This window comes from Chiloscyllium punctatum, chromosome 27, assembly GCF_047496795.1.
Source record: "Chiloscyllium punctatum isolate Juve2018m chromosome 27, sChiPun1.3, whole genome shotgun sequence".
NCBI classification, from domain to species: domain Eukaryota; kingdom Metazoa; phylum Chordata; class Chondrichthyes; order Orectolobiformes; family Hemiscylliidae; genus Chiloscyllium; species Chiloscyllium punctatum.
The window spans coordinates 16,802,094-16,820,658 of record NC_092765.1 but is presented as its reverse complement, the minus strand read 5'-3'; the positions used below and the strand labels follow the sequence as shown (position 1 = coordinate 16,820,658).

Genomic DNA, 18,565 nt, shown 5'->3' with positions numbered 1-18,565 from the left:
ATTTTGACTAACAAGTAAACAATTTAGATAGACACAGAGGAAGCAGTGTGTTGTTAATTTTAGCACATGGGAAGAGAGATTAAATTAACCTGAGAACATAAAAACAGATTGTATGCTCTTTAAGTAAACATTGGTCCCTGAGAGGGAAGATGCAGAAGTTATGGGGAAGGAGGGCATAATAGAAATATTCAACAAATAATTTACACCTATCTGCACAATGGAAGCTATAAATTACATACCAGAAAGAGACGGTTATCAGGCGGCTTCTAAAAGTCACTAACAAATTAAACAGGTTAAAAAGTACCAGACAAACTTAATGGGCTAAAAGCTCCCCAGGACCTAATAGCCAATATCCTAAGATTCTAAAGAGGTAGCTGCAGATAGTACATGCACTGTTTATGATTTTCCAAAATTTCCTACATTCTAGAATTCATCTTAAAGGATTGGAAGCTCACAAAATATAACACCACTATTGAAGGGAGGGGAAGAGAGAAAACAGATCAGTTCGTTGACATCAGTCATTGGGAAAATGCTGGACTTTATTATTAAGAAACCTTAACTTAGAAAATTAAAGTATGATCTGAGTCAATGGTTTACAAAAGGAAAGTGTTTATCACATTTGAAAAATCAAGGTTTTTTTTGAGGACTTAACTAGTATGATAGATAAAGGTGAGCAAGTTGTTGCAGTTATGGATTTAGAAATGGCATTCAATAAGAAACCAATATAAATCGGTGACAAAAGATAAGTTTCATGGAATTGGGGGCAATACATCAGCATAAATGCAGGATAAACAGGGACTGTTTCAAGTGAACAGTTTGTAATTATTGCAGCACCACATAGATACATCTGGGGCCTCAATTTTAATAAACAAAGTCAATGACTTGGATGAAATGACTGAGTTTTATATTCAAATTTGATGATACAAAAGAAAGTGTAACCTGCTCGGGCAATTAGATGTTACAGAGATTTGGATAATTTACATGAATGGGTCATACAGTGGTAGGCATAGTTTAATAAGTATGTTGTAAGAAAAAAAAATCAGATTTTTTTTTGTAAAGGTCTAAAACCCCTAAATGTTAATGGTCAATGAATTTGGCGTTCTAGTATATGGAGCACAGAGTTAGTATGCAGAGTACCACAAGAAATTAGGAAGGTAAGTGACAAGAGTCATACAGCATAGAAACAGACATTGCGTCTGCACAGACAGGACATCCCAATCTGATAGAGTCCCATTTACCAGTATTTGGCCCATATCCCACTAAACCCATTATATATCCATCCATATGCCTTTAAAAACATTGTAATAATACCAGTCTTCACCACTTCCTGTCAGCTCTTTCCATACACATGCCATCCCGTGCGAAAAAGTTACCCCACCTCAGGTCCTTTTTAAATCTTTTCCCTCTCATTTTAAACCTATGTCCTCTAGTTTTGGACCCCCCCCCCCCCCCCCAACCTTTGGCTATTTACCCTATCCAAGCCCCTCAATTTTATAAGCATCGAAAAGGTCAACCCCTCAGCCTCCAAAAGGTCCTGAGTATTCAGCCTCTCCCTGTAACTTAAACCCTCCAGTCCCAACTATATCCTTGTAAATCTTTTCTGCACCATCTCAAGTTTGACATCAGTCCTATAGAAGGGTAACCAGAATTTACGCAGTATTCTAAAAGTATGGCTTTTATTGCAAGGGCACAAAAATACAACTGCATGGAAGTCTTGCTATAGCAGACAGGGTTTTAGTAAAACCAGATGAGGATTACATGGTTTTGGTCTCCGATACAAAGCTTTGGAGGGGATACAATTCAGGCTTCTTAGATTGAGAGGAGTCCTCTTGTGATGCAATGGTACTGTCCCAACCCTGGACTAGATGGTCTGAGTTCAAGTCCCAACTGCTCCAGAAGTGTGAATAGATTGATGGAAAAAAATTGATCAAATTTTAAAAAATTTGAATTATTACACAACTACCCACCCATCCCAACGGCAGGGCAGCTAAACTGGACACATCTGGGATTTTGAAGAATGAAAGATAATCTCATTGCAGTTACAAAACCCTGAAAGGGCTTATGTAGAGAAGACCAAGAGAGTTGCTTCCTCCACTGGGGAACATGGTAGTATGCACATGTGTCACAATCTCAGGACAGGGGATATATTAAACAAATTGCTAATGCTCTGTCATTGAACATATTTAAGATTTTTAATCTCTAGCAAGTGAAGAATATGAATATATTCAGTCATGAAGCTTTCCAAGGCAGAGAAAGCAAGCTATTTGGCATCTCAGGAAATCAGGGAGTAGATGACAAGTGGAGTTATGGAAACAGGTCAGCCACAATCATACTAAAAAGCAGAGAACTGTAACAATACAATGTTGCTCCATTACTGCATCCTACCCTTCACTGTTGTAAAGCTGATCAATACAATCCAGTAGAATGTAGAACTTTCCAAATAAGGCTTCCACCTTCTGCAAGAACATGCTACACAGACTTTGCCCAAACATTTGACTGTCATTTGTAAAAGAATACATCTCCCTCAAAGGAACTATCCCAAAGACTATACCCAAGGTGAAAATTGGCAAAAATGAATGATGAAGGGCTTATGCCCTAAAGGTTGATTCTCCTGCTCCTCGGATGCTGCCTGACCTGCTGTGCTTTTCCAGCACCACACTCTAGATTCAAAAGAATCAACTTTTATTTAATTCACTCGTAGGACATTGTCATCACTGCCTGACAGCATTTATTGCCTGTCCCTTACCAAATCAGATAAGCATCCCTTATATTTGTAGCTATCACCTTCATGGACCTGGGAGCATCCACTGTGTTGCGTGGTTTTCTAATTGATGTTGGGTGGAGTTACTGGATCAGTAGGTAATTCCACAAACCTTGACAAGTATGTCACTACTCCATCAAAATGCTTGAAATAGGCTGTTCATGTTTGTTTCTTGCAACTGTGTCCAAATGCTGTTTATAAAAACACAATTACTGGGTAACTAAGCCTCATCACCCTTTGTAGGAATGGCTTCGATGTCAAATGCTGCTTTGATGTTGAAAGGAGTCTCGTGTCCCCTCTGCAACCTCAGATGTCTGCTTTCGGATTAAGCCTGTAATGAGGTCAGGAGTCAAGTGAACCTGGTGGAATTCAGTTCAGGTTAGATGCTGTGAAGCAGAATGAAGTTACAGTGCTGACAGCAACAGCAGCAGCTGAGGTGTCGGTACAAGCCAGACCTTCCTGATTGTTGTGGTTCAGTTTAAGTACTGGAAGGAGATGCAAGGGGAAAGGAAACAGCATGAAAATTAGCAACACGTCTTGCAATTTCAAATCATCATGATGACATTATCTGCACTAACAATAACCATATTTCAATAACCATGGAGAGCAGAATCTACACTGGACAGTAGCAACAAAGGAAGAGTCCATACTGGAAAGCTCAAGCTCACAGATACCTTCTGCAGAATTTGGATCTAAAGCCACCAAAATTAATTACTATTTAAATTTTAATTCTTTACCCCAAATTTTACAGCAATAATACTGAATCCATGAGTAGTGGTCATTCAATATTTCACCTCGTGCCCATTTCTAGGAGGACATGGTGTTTTCTTTTCAGCTAGTGAAAAGCCAAATCTGGAAAACAGAACAGTTTCAGCAGTCCTTATGCTTTGTTAGCTACCTCAACCAAGGTGGCAGTGTAGAGATGACAATGGCCCATATCAAAGAGACCAATAATCAGCCAGACCTCCCATTTCAGTGTTGTCTGAGGTCCCACATCAAAACATATGCGCAGTCACCAGGTGCTGATATGATTTGACTCAGCTCTGACACCCTATCCAAAAAAAGAGTTTGTTGGAGAGTAACCACTCAACACTAACGAATACAACTGAATCATTCAGAAGCAAAGAAAAATATTTTTAAAACAATTACTGCCATTGGCATTACTGAATAAGGATCAGTGAACAGTTCCTCTTGGATACAGATATGCAGTAGATTCACTTATAATTCAAAATGTGACAATACTATACTTGATGTATGAACAGAATTTAAGTTCAACAATTGTAATGACTTGTTAATCAATCCCTTTGACCTTTGTTGATGCATTGGTTCTGTATTTTCAAATGGCCATTCTTCAGTAATGACTTTGGATAATAAATGTCAGTAGGCTATTTCACTGTGGAAAGCTGCACAACTGAGCCAAATGGCAACCTCACCAAATATCTAACAGTTCTTTCAATGGTGTAATCCTGCTCACAGAGAACTTGAAAACACATCTGTTCACTTCAGCATCTGGTCCATTAATGGATTTGTTGCTAATTATTTTTTGCATGTAGCATTTGGTAAATGACTTGTTTAGCTCACTGCTTCTCCAGATTATACTCAAACACTGGAGTGCTATAGTATGGTCAACCAGATAATGGTAAGCAAGTGGAGCAAACCAATACATGCAGTCCAGAATCAGTATGCAACATATATATTGGACCTCTTGTGTCAAGTGTCTGCCTTCCACTCCAGATACATTACATGTACATTAGTACTTCTTGACCAAGTAGTTAATCTGTGTCAGGCTCTTTATACCATTGCAATAGTCAAGCTTAAGCATTCAAATTCCAAACATATACATATAGACTAGGAGAAAGTGAGGACTGCAGATATACATATAGACTGTCTTGATTTGCACTTATGTTTTCCATAGTACATTTCTATAGACTGCAAAAATGAACGAAAACCTCCACAGCTCTTACCAAGATTTAATGTACATTTATTCTTAACACGTGGAACATATAGTATAAAGATTTCATACTGAATAAATGATATTCATTAAGCCAAAGGAAAAAGGAGGAATTTACATCAAGTTTTAGCTACATTGTCTGAAATACAAATATGCAGATTTCATAGCACTGAAAAATCTCAAGTTGTGTTTCTTCATCATTTTTGTGAGCTTCAACTGAACCTAAACTTTTTTCCACACCTTGATTATAAAGGAAAAACGTGATCTGTTGCTCTCCTTGAACTAGAGCACAACTTTATACATACAGAAACTTGTACATTACCCTCGCAGGATATGGCCGATGGAAATAAAAGCTATCGTCACTTCTCGCTTGACCATGAAAATTGTAAACCTCATTCTACGAGAGAAGGAAAAAAACAACCAACTCTGAGGGTATGTGCATTGTACAACTTCTATATACAATCACAGCTCAGGGGCTGAGGCTGCTGTTTAAAACCAGTCAAGAAGTGAAAGAGGACAGTCCATACAATCAAGGGGAGGTCAGGGTGTTGTAGATACACACATGATACTTTAAGGGGGAAAAGCCTTTTTCACGTTTACTGTAAACTAAAAAGTTTTAAAACTACAGTTTGCTGCCAAACCAGCATTTCTCAATGTGAAACATTGCTTACAGCTGGTCGAAGGTTACATACGTCTAGGGTCTAATGCACAGGCTGTCTCCTGCATGGCATACACAGAGTTTCCGATGAGCCACCTTCCAGTGGTTAAGTTATAATTCAGAGTACAGCACTGAACCACAAAGATTTCCCAAGTCACTTAGCTTCCAAAATTTACCATAAAAACCTTGAAGCAGGGCCCTCCAGGAATGAGGCAGTCTCCCAAACTCACTGTAAACGAGACAGCAACTTTGGTTAAAAAATTTCAGACTTTTACACAGGCAGCAAACATTCATTGTTTCTTTTTCCTCTGGTACTTGATCAAAATGACTACAATATCCTTCCATTGTTAAGAGTGGGTGGGGGCAGATTTTGGGAACAGAGGTGGTTTTTGCATAAATAAAGACAGAAACAGTCGATTTAAAGATCTCCACTCACGCACACACACGGTAAGGTTCCCACGGCTGTCATGACTGGCCTATCATGAAGAGTACATCACAAATTACATTTGTAACCAGAGAGTTCAGGAGAGGCGATACAGAGATATCTAGCAGTCGCGCCTCATGCAATGTGAACTCAGAGTGGTTTTCTTCTACTTTTGCCATTGCCAGTAGGGCCTTAGCTGCCCGGCGCATCATGTCCATACTTGTTGGCTCAATAGGTGCAGTCTGCAAGTGCATGAGGCTGGGTTGACTCTGCTGGAGCTGAGTGGCAGCAAGGCTATCCTCCAAAAAACCCAGAAGGTTACTGATGCTTCCCTTTCGAACTGCGATCGCTCGGGCAGCCAGACTATCTCCTTGTGCCAAGTTTGCCAACAGCACCACACACATTTCACGACACACCTGGCTTTTCCGCTCCCCAATGAGTCGGACCAATATCCCATAAAGTTTCTCCAGACGGCTAAAAGGTGGTGTTGCCAGGATCAGGTCTACATTACTGTCCTGGATACTGAGTTTACATAAGCTCTCCAGGACAAGTCTCTGGGGAGAGAGCATTACGTTGGGACCTAGCGTTGGGAAAGGGTCCTGGGCTTCTGCTGCAGGACACACAGCCCAGTGCAACAATCCATCCAGAATTGGCAAGCAGATACTCTCTGGATACAGAGACAGGTCCAGCTGCCCAGAAATGTTGGCCAATGTGACAAGAGTGTTTTCCCGTAATACTTCTAAACAATCCCACCACCACTCATCACTATCACAGCTCACGCCTTCATCCTCCTCATCCTCCTTTTCATATGTTAACGGTGCCTGTTTCCGTTCAGGGTGTTCATGGTGCTGCAGGATCAACTTGCCTAAGATGAGCAATAAGCCAGGGTGCTTTGACATCTCTGCATCATTCCCAGGCACAAAAGACAAGCTGCGGACAATATTTGATATACAGATGCACCGCTTTGCTAAAGAGTCCTGCCAGTCTGCCATCATACATAGCGGTACCTCATCCCTGCTGCACGGCTCATCCTCAAGAATTTTGATATTTTTATGACTTTGTGCCTGGTGAATAGCAAAAGGAAACTTGCTGTTCTCCATATTCCCCTCTACTGAGCCATTTACAGCGTCCTTATTCAAAGAGCCAGGCCTAGCTGACAGAACATCATCCATAGTTGCAGTTATGCTTTTCTCAGGCCCCTCAACCGTTGCTGTTGTCTCAGTTTCGCCCTCTGTTGTCCCTTTTTTGCTCTCAGCTGTGTGCCTTTTCACAGATCCTGCATGGGTTGTTGTTCGTTTTCGTGGTAGTACCTGCGTTTTACCCTCAAAGTGTGTTTGGATGTGTTCTGTAGTGTCACCTCCCCCAATCTGCCAGTGTAGCAATCCACTGTCGAACTCCTGCACCCTGCCCAATTTATCTGAGCGATCCACCACAAATTGGTCACTCTTTCTAACTATTTTCACAGGAAGTCTATCAAACTTGCTGATGTGCTTGGGATTTTCCTCTGTACTCTCAATGGCATTGGTATCCTCGGTCATATTAGCTGCCATTTCTTCCTCACTTATCATATGTTCATCTTCCTCCTCCTCAACCTCTGACTGCAGTTTTAATTTTCCAAACTGCTCTGGATCCAGCAACGTCTTTTGGCCAGGATCCCCGATCTCATATTCTTTCAGAATTCCAAATATTTCAATCAAGCATCGCCTGAAATACTCCACCAGAAGCTCCAAGAATCCAGGTAACTGGGGAAAGATAAAACAAAGGTGAAGGATTGATCAAACACGGGTTAGTATGACCAAGCATAAACCAGTGAAAATTAAACTGACTCCAGTATAATAAAACAAAATTCTAGTCTTGTGCCTGTTCACTTAAGTCTTGGAACAATTAAACTGCCGAGCTGAACTGCATTTTGTTTGTCCATCAATTCTCAGCACCTGCAGCACAATAAGTCTGGAAGCATTTTTGACTGATCTGAGGGCTGGGGAGATGGCCATTTCAACAATCCTGAAATGGGACCATTACAGAACCAAAGAAGTTAGAATAGAGTAAATCTATTTTAAAAATAGGCTGTGTTCACTGACAACAGTGTCTTCACGTAATGCACCCACTTTAACTCATACACATGCAGTTAAATTGGTTCGTGGAGTGAAATCCAAGGAGTGAGCCTCCCCATTCCCCAGGCACACAATCATCCCAGCTCTCGTGAAGTCCCTTTCAAATTCACGCTTCATCTTTGCACATACACAGTGCGGCCCTTGCATCTGTCATCGACATTTTACACGAGGACGTAGTCAGTTTGGGATTGCGCACAGGCAGGTTCCCAAATTAATTGCATGTGCAGGTGTCAAGTAGTTAATGCCCAGCAAATATTAATTTAATTGTTTTAGAAGTTTTCTTATAATCTTAACAATTTCCCTTCCTGAAGCTGCTAATTTGCATTAGTGTGCAAATTTACAGGCGTTTCTTCAACCAAGTGGCCTTTATTCATGCAAGCCCAAATAAGTGTGTTCACAGAATAATTCGGTCCTGAAGACCATTTGGTCTGTCTCTCAGGATCCAAGGAAGAAATATCCAATTAATACCATTTCCCACTGTTCTCCTGAAATCCCTTTTCAGCTCTATATCCACCGCCTTTTAATAGTTTGTTACTGTATCTACTTTTCCGCCTGATTCTTTTGCCAATTGTTTGAAATCTTGTATCTTCTGCTACTGGAAACAGTCAATCCATAACAACTCTATCAAAGTTTTTACAACTCTATGCCTCTATCGAATCAATCTTCAACTTTGTATTAAGAACAACCCAACCTTCTCTGACACTGCAAATGCAAGTCCTTTAATCCCAGTACCATTCTAATAAAACCCATCTTCACCGCTTCAGAGGCCTTGATATTCTTCTTAAAACATGGCATCCAAAACTGAAATTACTTCAGCGGAGTCCTAAACATCAATTTAGAAAACAGTCAGATGTACAGCATGATAACAGACCCTTCGGTCCAACTCGTCCACGTCGACCAGATATGCCAACCTAATCTAGTCCCACTTGCCAGCACCCAGCCCATATCCCTCCAAACTGTTCCTATTCATATACCCATCCAGATGCCTTTTAAATGCTGCAATTGTACCAGCCTCCATCACTTCCTCTGGCAGCTCATTCCACACATGCATCATCCTCTGAAAAAGTTGCCCCTTAGGTCTCTCTTATATCTTTGCCCTCTCACCCTAAATCTATGCCATCTAGTTATGGATTCCCCCATCCCAGAGAAAAGACTGCCTATTTATCCTATCTATGCCCCTCAATTTTATAAACCTGTATAAAGGTCACCCGCTCAGCCTCCAACACTTTCGGGAAAACAGCCCCAATCTTTTCAACCTCTCCCTTTGGTTCAAATCCTCCAACCCTGGCAACATACTTATAAAAGCACAGCAGGTCAGGCAGCATTCGAGCAGGAGAATCAACACCCCAGGCTTGAGACCCCATCAGCCCCTCATTCCTGATGAAGGACAAGCATTTTGCATGTCTACTTATAAAGCCAGGATCGCATATAGCCTTCTCAACTTGACCTGCTACTTTCAAAATTTAACTTGCAGAAACACTGCAGAAGCATTGGCATCAACATAGACTCAAATCAATTGCCCCGTGCTGTAAATTCAATGTAGCCAATTTTGCCATCAAATAAATGGAGCAAACCAACCTAAATGGAAGTTAATTTACTAAACTTGTTTCATCCTGTGAAGAAACAAACCATAAACTGACCTGCAGAACAAATATGTCAAAAAAAAACAAATTACAGATTGCATTTCATTACTCCCTCCTGGACGCATTTCTCCACTGATCTTTCTTTGGCAATTTTGTGTTCTATTATGACACAATGGTTTAGGCAGCCAGCCACAGCATTAGGCTTGGTTAGTGCTATTCAATATCAACCTCAGTGAAGCCCACTCAGGTCTGCCCTAATTAGTGTTATTTCCAAACTTAACTGATATTTGTTTAACAGGTAACAGCTGTCTTGTAACCCAAATAAAATAGCCAGTTTGATGAATGGTTGCTGAATGAAGTACAAGTGAATATGCTAATCAGGGTCAGAGTTGAAGTGGTCCAGGGGGGGGTGAGTGGGGGTGTGTGTGTGTGTGTGTGTGTGTGTGTGTGTACACACCATCAGTAAAGATACATGCCCGACTGAATTCTGATGTCAATATCAAAAAGGACATTCTGGAATTTAATTTCACCCAACCTTCGATAGTATGAATTTTTTTCAAAATGACGATTTGGTATTTTGTATGTAGAACACAGCCAATATTGAAGCTTTAATAACCAAAAAGAGAGTAATTGCTGTGAACAGTTAAGAATATAAGGAGGGCACACCTGAATTTACCATCCTTTTAAATTAAATTTCAAGTTGTATTTCTGCGTAGGTGGCCTACTCCTTATTAGTAAGTAAAGCCCCTCTGCTGTTTCCTTCCATGTCTCACATGACAGCAATTCCAATGTATTATTCCCACAAGGTAGGTTCACTGACCACCAAGACTGGTGTTGTGGTATCCTAACGAGGTGATGTCTTACTACAGTTCACAGATTTCACTAAGTTAAGGAGGCATTATTCCCATGTGTCAGGTCATGATTTTAAGTTAAGCTTTAAATATTAAAGTTGAAAAAGGACCAAATCTTCTCACACTTCAGGTCTCTCTTCTCCTAACACCATGAGAAAGACATCAAGAATGAATAATATATGCATTTTTTTTAATTCTAAGCACACACAAGCTGCTCTGCCTCACTGCAGTGTGCATACTTGCACAGCTACAAGCTCCAACCAATGTAAAAGTCCACCCAGAGTAGCTTGATGCCTGGACAATAAGTGATCAGCTGGATCATCATTGCAGGAAGTTTACTATCCAGATAGGTATCAAAGTAGGACTCAGACTACAAATTGATACGTTTTTGTTCAAACACAATTTTCAGAAACCAAACTCTGGTCAGTCTTCAATCCTAAATACTGCCTTGAGTGATCAGATTTTATTCCACTTTGCAAGTTTTGTTCATTGTTACTTACCTGAGAGAGTGTGAAAGTGGCTACACTGCTATCGTCGTACAGTAAAATATTAATGGTATCCAAGGCCCAGGTACTTTCAGCCAGGAGGCCAGATTTAAGGGACATCATCACCCGCCAAGCCTCTGGGGTGCCTGGGAATGGAACACAAAGCATATTGCTTTAACCCTAATCCAGGGACAACTTATCATATTCACAACACATTGTAAATATAGGATAATGCTTCTCCTCCCTCGCCCTTTAATGAATATAATGATCTACTTTTTTAAAAATCCTTCTTCCTCCCCCATTCAAATACATAGCCTACTGGTTTTATTTCTATTAACAACTAAATTATTTGTATTGACAAGGTTTGCCACACACTATCAGTCAGTCATGCTTCAGTTGGTAGCACTCTGGCCTCTGAATCACAAGTTTGTGAGTCAAGGCCCATTCCAGAACTTCAGCACAAGAATACAGGCTGACACTCCACCGTCAGAAGTGCATCTTTCAGATGAAACTTTAAACTGAACTCCTTTCTTTCCAGGTGGACTCAAAAGATCCCATGGAGATATTTCAAGAAACTGCACAGGAGGTATTACCACTGTGCTAGCTAAAATTATGCCCTCAATCAATAGCAAAACACCTATCTGGTCACCATTACAATGATGTTTATGGAGTTTGCTATGCTGCTTCCTTTACTAGGATGGGTTGATTACATTTCAAAGAGCAGGCTATTTAAGATGCTAAATAAATGTAGTTCTTTCCTTCCAAAGAAATCATCTCAAACATCAGAGCCTCTTCCTATAAATCCACGCCACTTTGAAATCTAAGCTTGATGTGACAATATTACTCAATAGATGTTCTCTGAACTCCAGGTCACATTCAACCTTCTTCATAAAAATAGTAATGCGTGTTCAACTGGCAGTACTGCTAATGGAATGTGGTCCTAGCTGCAGCTCATGGACCAACATAATGTGAAAATCTTAGATCCACTGGATCCACCTTGCCTATGCTTGATCTTCAAAATGATAAAGTCCCATTCGTTTGCTTTTTATCAAAAGCCTGTTCCCAAGCTTACCGCATAATTGCCATTTTTCTTAAAATATCAAAAACACAAGTGCTTGTGCGAAGAGAAGTAAATTTTAATGGTATCTTGAACTTGGTTGCTTACTTTATGTGCAAGTGCATGACCAAGCTTCCCTAAGCAGCAATCAATCTGGTCAGTTTGCTGTTTAATCTTATTTAGCTGACAAAGAATGAAAAGGAGTCGGCCACTCAGCCCTTCGAGTCTGCTCTGCCATTCAATAAGATCACAGCTGAACTATTTTAACTTCAGCTCTACATCCTTTTGATCCCCTTGGTAATCCAGAAGCTACCTCTGCCTTAAAGATATTGAGAGATTCGGCATTGTGTTTTGAAGGAAATTCCAAAAGACACTCGATCCATAGAAAATCTTTTTCCTTAACGGTCTTAAATGGACAAAGTAAGAAATCAGCAAAGCTATCTGATGAAGGAGCAGCACTCCAAAAATTAGTGCTTTCAAATAAACTTGCTGAGACTATAACCTGATGTTGTGATTTTTAACTTTATCCATCCCAATCCAACTCCAGCACCTTCACATACTGTCTTAAATGTGTAATCCTTTCAACAATAACCCTCATTCTAGATTTTCTCACAAGAGGAAACACCCTTTCCACATTCACTTGGGCAAATCCCCTCAGGATCTTATGTTTAATCAAGACACCTCTGACTCTTCACCCACAGTGAATGCCTCAAATGGAATAAGTCAGACAAAACATTCAGCCACATCTTTTTAAAGTTATAAGAAAGGTCATGCAGATGCACCAATTTCACAGCAACATCACCAATAAATTTTAAAAATGCATTAAAAGCAGAGAAATGCAGAACACAGTTAATTCGTTTCACATTTAAAAGCATTGCAGTGAAACAGAAAATAAAAATCTGACTAGTGATAACTCACCACTTGCACAAAATACTACTCCCAGAACACACAAGATAGATCGCTGTACTTTGGGCTGCTTACCAAACTAGCATTACCTTGCAGCCACTTAGCTGTTTTGCTTGAAATCACTATTCCAGGCTCACCAGAGTATTTATAATCAAAATTATCCTCACCACCTTTCAATTTATACATCCAAAGCACCCCAAAAAATCACCCACTCTTTCTAATGCAAATCAGGAGAATTCCAGGGTACTGCAAAGGAAAAGGTTGCCCCAGATCACCAACACCGTTAATTGTGAGCCGTCAAATGAAAATTCTGTTATTCAAATATGCTGCACCAAGCTCAAAAATCTTAAACCGTTAATACAAAAATATTTCCATTAAATTTCAAAACAAAGCATTGACACAACTATTTCATAAAACCAGGTGGATTTGAACAGTTTAGAAATTTTGTACCAAGTAAGGTAAAATATCAATTTCTGGATAATTTTCAGGGATTCAAACTGAAAGACATTTCAGATCTTTGATGACTTCAAAACATGTCGTTACAATAACTTACTAATTGTGAAACCAGAAAAAGGCCCACTTCCACACGTCCACAGAAAAAGGGTAAAAATGCACAGCATTTCTATCAAAACCTCGCTTTAAAAAGTACAAATATAGCAAATTTCCAACCAGCAGTGTTCTATACAGGAGCTTAGATCAGTTTAACTGAAATGTCTCCCAAGTACAGTCTCTAGCATTGTCCCTTGAGTCAAATTTGGGCAAGCCTCAAAAAAAAAATGATTGACTAGATGTACCTGTTAACAGACCACACAAATATGATTTGATTTAGACATAGATCGGGCTGTTAAACTCCTAGTTTAATGCTCTAAGCTCTTTGAACATTAATAACTACCAGAACATTACAATTATCACTACTTACCAATATCCTTTGTGGTGAGCCTCCGCCGAGATTTCAGGACTGGTTGAGATGCTTCTACTGAACCAGGAGGAAAGGTGATGTCTCGTCTCATCAGTGGTGGCTGTGTAGAGGGTACTGAAATATGTGATGCAGGGATCGGGGGTCCAACCTTTTGCATCTTCATTCCTGAATGCAGAAATGGTGATTTGCTGGGTGAGGTACGGTTCTCCAACGGTCGTGGCATGGGAGCTGGGCTAGACACCTGGGAAAGATGGTTTGGCACGGATGGAGGAGTTTGGTAGGTGGACTGAGATGGCCTTGTAATTGGGGGAAGAGGAGCAGAGGGGGTGAACGATGGTTGGCGTTGGTTGACATGGGAAGCCCACTGTCCTTCATGGTTCATTCTCTGATCAGGACCCATCATCTCTTCAGAACGATTCATGCTGTGAAATCCTGAAGCTTGTGGTGGGGCACCAGGGCCTTGCCGATTTGGGTAATTGTAAGCCATGTCATTGCGCCCTGGCCATACAGTGCCTTGTGGTCCTTCAGGAGGAGACTGTAATGGGCCCATCATCTGCGGGGGTACAGGCTGCTGTGAGGCTGAGCCAGGGGGACCTTGCATTCTCTCCCTACCATACTGAAAAGGAAATTGATTCTGCACCGGCCGACGATCGGAACCAGGATAAGCATTGCCATACTGGTTATACAGATCTTGCTGAGATTGCTGGGCTGTGTATGGCATCCCATACATTTCACCTTCATGTCGCTTAGCTGGAGGTCCATATGACCCGTCCATCTGGCGTTTGAAGTTCTGAGAAAAAAAAGGAAAGTGCTCAGAATTCATGAACTCCCACAAATGAAGAGTAAAGATAGCACTAAAACAAACTCTGGGCAGCTCAGGCAGCTACCAGCAGGACCAATAACATATTCAAAAAAAAAAGGCAAGAGTAATTTTTTTCAGGAGATTAAGAAAATTAGAGGTGGTATGCGGCAAGATGGAAGAGAGAGTATTAAAAAAATCAGGATGACAATTTGTGTAAAAAAAGCAATACTTGGCCAGGCTACAATGTCAGACAGGGAGCACAGGGATGGTGGTGAACAGGATTTAGTGCAAGCAGAGTTTAGATAACTTCAAGTTTACAGAAGATAGATGTAGGAGGGATGGTCAGAAATGGAAGGAATCATCTAAAAAAGTAAGAGGTTTAAACAAAAGGTTTTAGCAAGTGAGCTGAGCTGAGCTGTGTTGGCAATATTAGAGATGGAGACATTGCATCAGACTTTGAGAAGTAGCATTCAATGCAGATTGCCACTGCACTCCTTCATTTTTGCGAAACTAAACAGTACTGCATTTCTGACAGGGGATTCCAATCATGGTTCCTTAAGAAATCTGGAGGCACACAACCATTCTGACAGGTCCCTTACAGTGCAAACAATTGGGGGAAGGCAAGTCACATCCTCTTTTTCAGATTTAAAGAGATACTTTCAGAGGAGCCCAGGTTTAGGAAATTGCCCAGCAGAATCTTCAATTTCCCAGGAAATTTCTTAAGAGTCTGCTACACTGGGAATTCTGCAGGATCCTCATGCATAGTTCCTTTCAATGCTTCAGAAACAATTACCTGGCCATTGAAAAATTCAGGCCAACTAATCATAAAGGCGACACAGATTTGATCAAAAGTACATCTCTGGTGTTGTCAGTAAGTCAAACCTGATGTTGTGCTTTTGGATGACATTGCAAGGCAAATCAGGTAGCTGAAAATAGGAGGGGGTGGGCCAAGCTTAAACTCATGAATGCCAGAGGTAACAACTTGAGTGGGAGAAGCTATCCCCATTAATTTTTGGCTATAGATAGATAACTAAAAATGAAAACTGAAGTGTCCCAATTTCACTCCTAGAAGACTGACTAAACTTGAAAACTTTGTCCCTTTGTTTTAGTCTTCCCCATTTGAGTTTTTCTACAACTATCTTATTGAATCTATTTCTCATGTAAAATACCTTTATCAGATCAGATTTCTGCCTCAAATAAAAGCAAAAAGCTGCAGATGCTCGAAGTCTGAAACAAACTTCAGAACAATTTTAAAAGGGTAAACACTGAAATGAAGAAATTAAACTCAATGTTATCAGTTTCTCCCTCCATACATGCAGCCAGAATTCCTGTGTTTCTCCAGCATTTTGTTTGATTCAGATTTCAACCTCTTAAAACCAAGAAAATCAAACTAAATTTTTGCACCCTATCCTCATAACTTACATTTGAAGTCTTGGTATCATGCAGATAAAAAAAGCTGTGGATGCTGGAAATCTGAAGCTCAACATGGAGAAAACTCTCACTTTGTGTTTCACACTGATGAACATGGGTAATACTTGCCTGATAAGCACGTTGCTGCCTATCCCCAACTGCCTCCCAAGAAAGTGATGGCAGGCTGCCATTTTTAACTATTGCAGTGCACGTGGTATTAGTACATCCAAAATGCAGTTCAAAAGGGAATTTTGACCCAAAAACAGCAAAGTAATAGCAGTATAGTTCCAAGTCAGAACGGCACGCAATATGGAAGGAATCTTACAGGCGTTCGCATTCCCATGCAGTTTCTACTCATGTGTTACTAGGTGTTAGCGCCTGCGGATTTGCAAGATTTTGTTGAAGGATCAATGGTGAGTTGTGGCAATGCTTCTTGCTTACGATACAAATTGCTGCCACTATTCATTAGTACTGGAGAGAATAAATATTGAAGGTTATGGATGGTCTGTCAATCACTCGGTTTATAAGTTGCCTTCGGATTTTATAGAATTTCAGAATGACAGACAGGTCGAAAAAGAGACCCAAGTCTGACAAAAATCCAGCATATCTGCATTAACGTAGCAATTAGTTTTCCAAATTCAGGTTCTTGTTATCCTACTCCAGCCTAGCTTTGTTTAGACCACAGCACTCAGGGACTGTTAATCTGACTGCATGCAGATCCTAAGAAATTCTCTGTTTTTGCAAGACTTTTCATCTCTCAATATTTAAGTGTTAGCATTTGAACACACAAATGTTGCAAACAATTCAAATCAGCTGTTTCATCGAAGGTCTACCCTCCTAAAAAAATCAGAAGCTACTCATTTAAGGTTGTCATGTCACCACAAACCATCAGGAGGAGGCAGGGCTCTACATGTGTTATCTGCTCAATATCCTATTCCACTTACTTGTTGCTGTTGCTGTGGAAACATTCCAGGTTGCTGGTTAGAATAAGACTGCCCAGCAGGAACTCCCTGTCCAGGATACTGGTTTCCATAAGGATCATGCCTAATATTATATGGGAAAAAGTTGAGAGAGAACACGTCAAATTTAGTAGCTGCAGGCATTCAGACCCTAGAGTGAAAACCTTTGATTGGAACAGTTGGTATGGAGCTTCAGGAGGGAATCTATGACTGGAGAGCTGCTGGTGGACCTTTGTTCAGAGTAAATGCTCTGATTTGAGAAAACAAGAAAAGAAAACATCTTTAAGATGACTTGCAAACTTTTAATGCCAAGCTGAAATTTCTTCACATGGACACAAAGTCATCTTGGAGTTCAGCCCCTTATCTCATGCAAACCTGCAATAGTTTAGCCTGCAGAATTGAGTCAGTTCCCAGTGGTAAAGGTTCACATTGATTTGACAATAATACCAATAGGGACTGATAAGCAATCAGTCCCAAAACTAAGGTTGCAGGAATATGCCAACTCTGTTCCAATTGTTGGTTCTTTTCTTCCCTTGTAATACACCAATTATCTATAAACTGGAACACAATCTGAAGAGATTTGTCAAAATAATCCTCAAGTTAAATACAAATCATCCATCTTTCCAAGAACACTTGAGAAGAAGTGCCCAATGCATTTACCGTTGCTGTCCTGGATAGCGGTTTGGAGAGTACATGCCGGAATCCGCATTGACTGGCACCACACTAGGTTGTGCTGTCACTGGTCCCATAGTTCCCTCTGGGCCCATCCCATGTTCAGACCTAAAGATAAGTGGAGGTGAAAAAGGAAAGAACAAGATGAATGAATTACAAAAGAGTTGTACACTGTAGACATTTTAAGTTTTACCACCCGACCACGAGAAAATTGGAGCCTACACCTTGAAAGAAGGTGCAGAGTCCAAAGGGCTGTAACTGGAGGAAGCCAGGAGGTTGAGCTTCACCTTATTGGACCACAAAAGCAAAAAGCAGCACAGTTCAAGTAAACACAAGAGAAATGACATCTGTCGATGGTGTTGTTCAATACTGGCCTTGTGTACCAGCTTGGTCTAAAATGTTAGCCGTTAAAAAGTAATGTGATATTCCTGATGAAGGACTTATGCCCGAAACGTTGATTCTCCTGCTCCTTGAATGCTGCCTGACCTGCTGCATTTTTCCAGTGCTACACTTTCGGACTCTGATCTCCAGCATCTGCAGTCCTCACTTTTTCCTAAAATGTTAGTAACTGGCTACAGAAAAGAATTAACCACATGTGGTTGTGCAACTCTCAGCCATGATAAACTGACAAGCTTGTGTTGCCACCACACTACCACATCTCTCCGATCAACAAGTTAAGGTACTGCTCTATAGCCAAAGAGTGAACAGAACTACGAGCTGGGCTCATCAGCTCAATTTTCTTCTTAAAAGTAACGAAATGTACTTTCCTTATGTTCAGATATCGCTACTCAGTTTACAGACATTTTACATGCAAGAAATTAGGTTACAAGACTCACCAGCATTTCCTACACATATTTGAAGCCTTTTCTTCTCAGCTCCCTACCAAATTATTCTATATTGTGCCAACCCCCAGACAACCTAATTTCTTCGTGCAACACATACATGCTCTTCATGATATAAGCCCACATAATACATAAACTCCATATAACTGTATGTAACACACTACAATATAG

General features: G+C 40.5%; 1 protein-coding gene across 4 annotated transcripts in view; it reads right to left on the bottom strand.

The window, feature by feature from the left end:
- Positions 1–4,721: 4,721 nt before the first annotated feature.
- LOC140453481 (AT-rich interactive domain-containing protein 1A-like) overlaps positions 4,722–18,565 on the bottom strand; it is a 129,009-nt gene continuing 115,165 nt past the window's right edge. For all 4 annotated transcript variants that reach the window (XM_072548192.1, XM_072548193.1, XM_072548195.1 and 1 more), the window contains exons 16-20: positions 17,541–17,660; positions 16,866–16,965; positions 13,710–14,499; positions 10,843–10,973; positions 4,722–7,536 (exon numbers count right to left, since the gene is read on the bottom strand). In XM_072548192.1, coding sequence (XP_072404293.1) covers positions 5,836–7,536; positions 10,843–10,973; positions 13,710–14,499; positions 16,866–16,965; positions 17,541–17,660 — 2,842 coding nt within the window. In that variant the 3' untranslated portion in view covers positions 4,722–5,835. The remainder of the gene's footprint in view (positions 7,537–10,842; positions 10,974–13,709; positions 14,500–16,865; positions 16,966–17,540; positions 17,661–18,565) is intronic.